Below are 8,929 nucleotides of genomic sequence, written 5' to 3'. Positions count from 1 at the left end.
TTTCGCCCCTCTTGGGGCTCATCAATTGGGTGCAGTCCCTGAGTTTCCGTCAACCCTATTTTCTACTTGAAACCAAATTGCACAAAATTAGCGAATATACACTCATTTGCAAACTAATCTGGTTGTTCGAGAGACTCATCTGGAACCCAGCTGAATCTCCTGTTAGTGATGTTTCCAGTCGAGGACGAATTTTCAGCGACCTTACGAGTAGTGCATGACAAAATATAAAAGTGACGTTCATTATTTATGGCACATATCTTCTGCACACATGGTTATATAAGTTTGACTTTGAGTTCGGTTCATGGCGTTCAAACGTGTGCTAAGTAAACCAGGGGATTTCAGCTACTGTTCTCGAGGTTTCCAGAGCTTTGGGATCATTGACAAAACGTGAACGGTGACAATAATTGTAGTATAACTGCGGCTGGAATTCTACCTGTGCGCTCCAAACTGCGGAATTGCATTCCTTGTAAACGAATAAAAGGAGCATTTGGTATACTGATGAATTACTCTTCCGTAGGGCATCTTCCTGAAGGATGTGGAAAGTTCTTCCTCCTAGGAAGGACACTGCTCCCCTATAAGAAAACATTCTGATTGGCTTTTTACGTCCACAAAAGTAAGTCAAATAAACTATTGATACGGTTGAATCTCGCCTTTAGTAGATTCTTCAACTAGGCGTGCTGCTCCACGCTGCCTCATGTCTCAGTTGGTACAAGGGCGTCACAGGTGAGATGGCGAAAATGGCTAGAGCGCGAATCACTGACCGGGAAGGTCCGTGTTTCGAACGCGACCTCTGCCTCTCGACTTCCCCTGTCTAGGCTTGGGCAACCTGATAGCACCTCAGCCGTCGTGCTTCCTTCGGGTAGCATGGCAGCTAGGCACTAAAAAGGTGTCACAGCTGAACACGCCAATTAGAAATTTACCGAAGTTCTCTTACAGTCCACCACCTGTTTCGCTCATCAAGTAAGTACAACCATTTGTTCCTTTTGCATAAAGTTCGACAAGTACATTCACTTGTATACTGCTCTGGTTTTCACGGGAGACTCACTTGAATCCCAGTTGAATCTCTCGTTTATGTTCTTCTTTAATTGGATGTGCTACACCAGTAGCTGGTTCGCCTCGTTGCGCCACAAGGTGTAAATCACTATCCGGTGACTACGCAGGTTGGTGAAATAATAAACTGTCAGTAAAACAGTGGGAAGTGCATGCAACATGGTTTATGGTTGTCACGAGTTCATGTCTGTCGGCAGAACATTCTCGGATCTCCGAGAGACGATTATTGAATGGGGAAAGATGCCCGTCAGTCAAAACCAGTACAGAATTCTTCGAACCATATAAACTCAGATTCGATCGCCATGAAGCGGACATTGGAAACCAATTTGCTAAGTTCTGTTTGAACCGGCAGCAACTCAGCTCTCTACAAGGATGGTTACTCTCTCCCTTTTTAAAAAAAATCTCTTCAGTGATGTGCTCATCAGGTGAGAGCTGGAGTATGCCGTCTACATTGCTTACACTTTTGAATAAGAACCGGAGGAACTAGAAAGGCTGAGTGAGGTCTTCCAGTCCTTTGGTATGAATTTCGTATGTACAAATTGCAAAGTACGATCCCTAAACATGCTTCTAAGAATCCAGGGAGGGACACTGGAGGCTGTGGGACGCCAAATGTATCGTGGAAGTTGCATTAGGTCTAAAGGTAGTTTTACAGACGAAGCCAATGCACGAATGTCGAAGGCTAAAAGTGTGTTTTCCAATTCGTGCCAACGGTGGCGTCAAAAAAGCATCTCATTGGACTTTAAGGGACGTGTGCGTCGGACTATAGCACGGCATACACTGCTATACGGCTGCGAGACTTGGTCTATTCGGTTGGAAGGTGAGACATCATCAGGTCTTTGACCACCAGTGTCTCAGAAGTATAGTTGGAATCGGCAGAAACCAGCGAGTTTGAAATGATGTAATAAGTGAAGCACAGGGTACTTCCACCAAAATTACAAACTCAGCTGCCTACGTTACGGTTTGCACTGTCTTTCTTACCTGATTCTTAGTGGCGGGGACCTACATTTGGACGTAATTTGGCACAACACAATGGAATCAAGGGTGCCAGGAGAAGTCTGGGTGTTGTTGATGCTATTCGCCTGCTAGAATTGGACCCGCGTGACCTCACTTGTGCTTAACTGGATACACTGGGTGACATGGCAGCGTTAATGTTGTCCATTCCTCTCCATATTGTCTGACTGAGTGTTGCTGGTGTAGGTACCTCGGATATTTGCGGTGAGCTAGACTAAGGACCCCTCTCTGCCCCATTTCTTGCTCCCTTCCATAATTAGGCTTTCATCAAACACATTGGCATGATTGTACGGCTGCGGAGCATCAGTGTTCTCATCTAGTGTTGCTCTCAATGATGATGATGATGATGATGATGATGATGATGATGGCGTGTTCATCCCATTGCTCAAGGTGACGATTTTTCGAATGAACTGTTGTTTCCTCTTTTTCTCAGGCTGTCTTATTTTAGACGGTTGATAGAATCTGATGAAACGAGGCGCGGATCTTGCCAACAGTGAAAATCTTCTTTTCCTGGGACTTCACAACCCCCCAGGGCAAGCTGTCATTTCTCATGCCCTTAATTAGTGGGGCTGGGGTTGGAGGGAAGGATCTTTGCGCTCTATTCACGGGTGGGATTTCGTCAATACGAGCAGTTTGGTAACACTTGGGAGAAGAAGGCATTGGTTTATTCCCAGGGCCGTCATTTTTTCAAGTCCACTAAACAGGGACGCTTTGCACGTCGAGGGTCTTGCTGCAGCTCGTCAATTAGATTGTTATTGAAAGCCTTCAACCCAAAAATTCACGTGCTTTTTAATAAATAGGCTAGCCGTTTTGCTCACCTGAGGCTTCTTGGGACCTAACCGCCATCGCCGTAGCTAAAATCAGCTCCAATGATATTCTGATAGAATTTTATAAAACCACCCGTACATCGAATTCACTCTGCTGTCAGAAAATCAGGTTTCTAGACACTGAAATAAAAAGAAAAAAGGCGACGCACTTCAGAGGACAACACATTAGAAACGGACCTGGAACAGACCGTACGTCCATTTTGAGAGCCTTGTTCCTGACACAGCAGCAAGAATTTTCTTGGATAACGCTCCGAGAATCAGGTCACAATGACTAGAAGACATATCCAAAACAGAAAGCCGAGCAGCAGGTGAAACCCAGACTGAAATTACCACCAAATAGAAATAAACTAGTCCGTGGTTCACCTCCACATCACTCGTCCGCTGTGCACATTCTTCGTGCTCCAAGAAGAGCGAGACTCGAGTCCAGTGCCTCCTTTAACGTACACTCACCAAAATATTTGCCCGAGTACAGTGGACCAACTGTTCAAATGAGAGGGATGAATACGTGAATTTCACAAATTTCACAGCCATCTACAGTGAACTACGTTCATTAGTCTTTCTGAGATGACCATGTGGCCAAAATGACATTGCAGAGATTATGACTAGGTACCGAGGCGATTTGCAGGCAATCCTCCAATCAAAACCTATCAAAAGTGTGCTTTTGGATAGTTCATAAACAGTTTTATGCGTGTCCAACACAGGGCGTTATACATTGGTCGTACAACAAGGCAATTGATGGAATCGGTGTAGACAGTCCAGTATGACTAACCCGAGAATACCGGTTTCACCTCAACTTCCATGCACTTGTTTGATTCTAATCATGGTTTCATTCATCTAGTGAACTAAGTCTCACTTGAATTCCACCCGGAATCCAGTCATTTCTGTTTCCGAGGCGATCTCCACCCGATCGCGGAAATCTGACCTCTGGGCACAAAGCATTCCTCACTGACAATCAAGCTCAACTGGCCAGCCTTAAACAGCCTATGTGATGACTGACAGTGACCTCTGTTCTACAGTTTCACAGTTAAACAGTGAACTTTTATTTTTCTGTATTTTGAATCATCCTTGCTTTTAGCTACGGCCTTCACACATAAATATTCTGTTGCAATTTGTTTGCTACCTCCTAATTCTAATGACGACTTCAGGTACCTCCGAACGTTTAACAGGTTACTCTCCGAATTCATGTCACCACTCACCACCTCATCTTCTTCGTACATAAAAGTATTCGTAAGAGTCGGACCTCTCTTTGGATTCGGGCTGCCCCTTAGTNCGCTCGATTCCCGTTGGTAACACTGACGTGAACTCACGCTGAATCATCTTACAAGTAAATTGAAATAGCTCGTGCGGCTTGACTTGACCCACTTCTTCGTCTTTAGTTCCAAAAACTAACCTCTAGGTCGTTGCACCGTACTATTCGAAAAGGGAGTGCTAAATGATTTTGGTCGAGTATCGGACTCGGTAAAACATCAATTTGCACCTCTTGCGTGTGGGCGTGTTTACGCCTATTCACTATTCCTATACACCCATAATTATCACGAAAACAAAGACAGTGAAAACTCGTAGCTGCAGTGGAGAGTAAATCAATGGACAAACTACTCCCTGAATCGAGGACAGCATACTAACATGTCGCACGGGATTCATGGATGGACCATCCTAGAAAGCAAATCACTCAGGCGTGACGTGGGACCACGTCAACCTGTGGGACACAAACTCAGTCCCAAGTCCGGAGTGTTCGGCTGTAGCCCAACTGTCACACCACCACGAGGGCTGGGATACCGCTAGGTTGTTAAAGCCTAGACAGGGGAAGTCGAGAGGCAGACATCGGGTTCGACGGACGGAACTTCCGGTCATTAAATTCACGCTCCAACCACTGAGCCATCTCTGCCTTATAACCGCCATAAGCTTACCAACGAATTTCATAAACAGATAGAGCCATCTGATGAATGTTCCGAGGAGATGTATTAGATTGTTTCAGTTTTTATTTCAATTGATCAAACCACCATTTACCCTTCCTCTCTAGTTTTGCAAAGAAGCGATGGTCCACTTGGCCTCAACTCCATGATAACTACTCAAAATAAAAAAACGGGAGTAATCATAACTGTTTCTCCCGTTCAAACTATTAGATATTTGCTTGGAAGGGCAGCACTCAAATACTATGACCGTAGTTTTTTTCCACAAGTACGTGCAGTGAGAAACGTGATTTCGAAAAAAACGCACGCGCGATATGTTGACGTGATTGCTGTGATCTGTGTGCTCCACAACCCGGCATTGATAGCATACCTGATCAGATATGGAATGGATCCATTAGCATAACGCCAAAATACCCATTATCAGCTTTCACACAATCAATATTACATGCTCATGAACCGAAACGTTGGTGATTTTGCGTCGATTCTACGGTACTGACTTGATATTAAAGGCTACGTGAAAGGTATTTTACTCTTGGCACCACAGGAAACTGACAAAATTAGTATCATTTCTCACCTCATCTTTGCAATAAAGGATGATCCTCGAAGCTCAACAACCTGATCTGTAAAGAACGTGGCGCCAACCTCTTTATAACCAATTTTTTCATCTAATATGTGCCGTACGCGCTCACTTTTGCCGAAGCCAGAATTCGACTGCAGTGGTGTGGAAGTTGGTACAAACCGATTCCTCTGACGAATGTGACTAACAGTCCAAAAAGTTGATCCCGCATGTTATTTTTCACAACTGGTTTTGGTAACACAAAGAGTTGAAACCGGTGAACTAATGGAACTTGGTTTTTGAGTTTTGCCTACTCATATCTGCTGAATTCGTATATCTAACATACAGTGCGCAAATTTATTTTAGAGGTACTCCACATCTTGCGCATTCATTGGATATGAAAGTAGTATAAAGCATAGAACAGGTATAGTATTGGTATGTAATTTTTCGGGAATACTGATGGCTCTTCTGAGTGTTGATAGAATGGGTCCTAATGCGCTGGCCGAGCTTATCAAGTGGCTTTTGAGAATTTGAGGAGATACTGATCACCAGCTGAGTGGGGAGTTGCTATTCCCAAGCTTGCTTTTATGTAGCGTTTGGCGAATAACTGTATAAATGAGGGGTTGGAACCTAACCAACTTACTGTAGTTTCATTGGTCTATTAGTGATCTGTTTTGCGTTGTAGTCTGCCATTTGTCTGATCTATCCGCTAGATGCCATCCTATTTGTCAATCCTTCCCCTGTTCTAAGTGGTGCCTTTGCGGCTATGGTCTGTCTTCCTGTTTTTTTTTGTTTGGTGGTCCGTCCACCGTTCACTTTTCATATGTTTTAATGTTTACGCTGATTTGTCCACTCACAATTGGCGGTCCGTTTTCTTGCACCGGATGGTTTGACTTGAACAATTCCTCCGTAAACGGTTCTTCTGCATCGACCTTGTCCGGTTCCGTGGCTTGTCGGCACCCGGGGTTTTTAGGTGCTTTGGAATTGTACAGTTTGATCCAATTCGAGGGCACAGTTCTCCCGTACGTTGCTTCTTTGATCACTTTTATGTTCAAGAGTTTGATGGCTCTCGAGTTTATTTGTCCCCAGATAGACTCTATCTCAATGTCCTTGCTTATTAACTGACCGCGTGGTACCACTAGTATGCAGATTCAGCTTCTTTCTTCGTCCACACTTGACTCAACCACTATGTGACATTGTTCCTGATCTTCTTGTACGGTGCACAGCGAGAATAAAGCACACTTTATGATAACATGCTTGTGATTCTGATTGTTAGTGTTCTACCAGCTTGTCCCGATCGTCGTCAGTTACAAACTTTGAGCCGAATTTCGTTATTAAACTTATCCTTCCATCGGTCCTGAAAGTGTTTTCCTTCGTGTGTCCGGGGGACTTTTGGCTTGTTTCACGTCGTTTTGTCCGAGTATTTCCAGGATCCTTTGAGAAATTTTCGTAATGTAACGTAGTGTGCAATGCCTCGTCATCAAATTTTTATTATCGGGTCGTAGAAGTGTTGTACTTTTTTAAATCTTGATTCCTTTGGGTTGCGGCGAGTCCTAATGCGCTTGAACAGTGCCCGAATAGAGCTCTGTTTATACCAGATTGGATAGTTCTAGTGATAGCTTAGAAGTTGTTCCGTCTACGTCACGTTGCTGATTGGCTTTGTCCAGTGAAACGCCGGTCCGTCGAATTTTTTCCATTCGTGAATGTGATATCATCAGGGAGGCTCTTTAGTAATTAAATTACTCGTTGCATCCTATTAGTTCTGATGATGACGGGTTTGTCTTTCCAAAAGCGAATAAACCCACTAAGATTGACATCTGGTGGCAAGACACGCTCCAGCATTTGCATTGAGACGTCGGTGAGTGGATCTGAAGTTGGAGGTCCCAAGTTTGTGGCCAGGTACAAGTCGAGTGATTTTCAGACGTCTTCTCTCCCCAGGCACCAGTTCGGAGACTCATCGACTTTCCAACAGTTTAGTGACAGTTTTTCTCGACTGATCCCAACAGTGAGCTCAACGAAACCAACACTACTAATATTCGACTTCAGATTATCCGTCTGCTGATGACTGAGTTCTGTGAGCCATTCGTCAAAACTTCCACCTGCCCCCATACATGTATTTCACGCGAATAACAATTTTTTTTACAAGCTTATTGGTTTCCTCCTGCCTTAGACGGCGGTGCACGACACGTTACCTGAGCAAGTTTTTTATTTCGTGTACGGCAGTGAACACTGATTTATTGCTGTCGATGATGATGATGATGATGAAATAGCCTGATTTTTTTTCATGACGACGTTTGTTAGCAACGAGTAGAATGAATGGATTCTCAGTTTTCGTCGACTGTCCACTCTACCGTGTTCAACAGGCATACTGAAAGTTTCGTTGAGTGAAATAGCAGATATGACGGTTTTGCGGAGTTTTCTTGGAAGTTCCAATCCAACCCGGTGGATTTCTGTCCCTAAACTGCCCGCCTTTTTCAAGCTAACAACGATCGCAAGTGCATATCACTCTCAGTATGCTGTGTTCTGAGAAATGTTGGATGAGTAGTGCTCAAAAATGCTTCCCGCTGATGGCAAAACTGGAGCTTGCACCGAGAAGAACGGAAGCCTTGTTCGGGCGCAAATGTTTATTGCCATCAAATCATCCAAAATAAATCCAAATTCTATACAGGATTGGTGGTGTACTGAGGTCTGAGTACTATAGTTTCTGTAAGTGAGAATAGCGTGAATCCTACCGTTCGTGATCGGCCCTGCAACGAACGTCTTCTTTCTGTAACTCAACCAGACGCGAAATGGTCACACTCGGTGCATGATACTTTAAACCAGCAATCAGAGCAACGCCTCGGCGTCTAACAAATCTATGCTAAGCACGATCGCACAAGTAAGCACAAACCAGTTCGGTGTTAGTGACTGTCTATTCGCCTTCCAACTGGATTCTACTGAACAAATCTATGCTAAGCACGATCGCACAAGCACAAACCAGTTCGGTGTTAGTGACTATCTATTCGCCTTCCAACTGGATCCTACTGGCAGTTCAGAGGTCGAACATCAAGCACACGTAAGCGGACGTGTACGTCAGCACAACACAATCCTTAGCCTTCTGTCTCTTTTTACCGCGTAACATTTTACTTAGTCCTATGTTGATCTGCATGAGTAGTTAGTTATGTGTGTCGAAATCCTGGAGTATTCATCTTACAGCCACTTGTGTTCTGGCAATTACAGTTCCTCCTGTCAATTGTTGAACATTCATTTCTTTCCGAGTCAAACATCCGATCTGGCCGCACTTTCGCTCTGGCTTTACGGAACTGTCGACGTGATTTTATTAGCCCACCGAAGTTTGCACTCTGTAGACATATCGTCATGTGGGGCACTATTTTGAACTAGGTAGACTTACTTTGACTGTTATTGACCAAACCGAACTGATTCGAGTGGATTCCATCGGTCAGAGTTTTGAATCCGCGACCTCACTGCTCATAGGTTGAGCACTGAGTGATTGTTGTAATTTCAGAATGAGTAGCGTTATATCCTGTCTAACTGTGAATCAGCAGCTCGCGTCTGTGCGTTTGTGCTCAACCTAT

General features: G+C 44.2%; 1 protein-coding gene across 1 annotated transcript in view; it reads left to right on the top strand.

The window, feature by feature from the left end:
- Positions 1-7,416, top strand: part of T265_15226 (hypothetical protein) — a gene marked incomplete at both ends in the record, with an annotated part of 11,841 nt that extends 4,425 nt beyond the window's left edge. Inside the window, 9 exon segments of the mRNA XM_009177102.1 lie at positions 660-768; positions 816-960; positions 966-1,102; positions 1,523-1,867; positions 1,995-2,008; positions 2,040-2,160; positions 4,562-4,734; positions 6,105-6,376; positions 7,293-7,416. Of these exon segments, the coding sequence (XP_009175366.1) occupies positions 660-768; positions 816-960; positions 966-1,102; positions 1,523-1,867; positions 1,995-2,008; positions 2,040-2,160; positions 4,562-4,734; positions 6,105-6,376; positions 7,293-7,416 (1,440 nt within the window).
- Positions 7,417-8,929: the final 1,513 nt, after the last annotated feature.

This window comes from Opisthorchis viverrini (assembly GCF_000715545.1).
Source record: "Opisthorchis viverrini unplaced genomic scaffold opera_v5_389, whole genome shotgun sequence".
Lineage (NCBI taxonomy): Eukaryota > Metazoa > Platyhelminthes > Trematoda > Opisthorchiida > Opisthorchiidae > Opisthorchis > Opisthorchis viverrini.
Note: the sequence above shows the minus strand (reverse complement) of the source record. Positions and strands in the feature narration are given on the sequence as shown.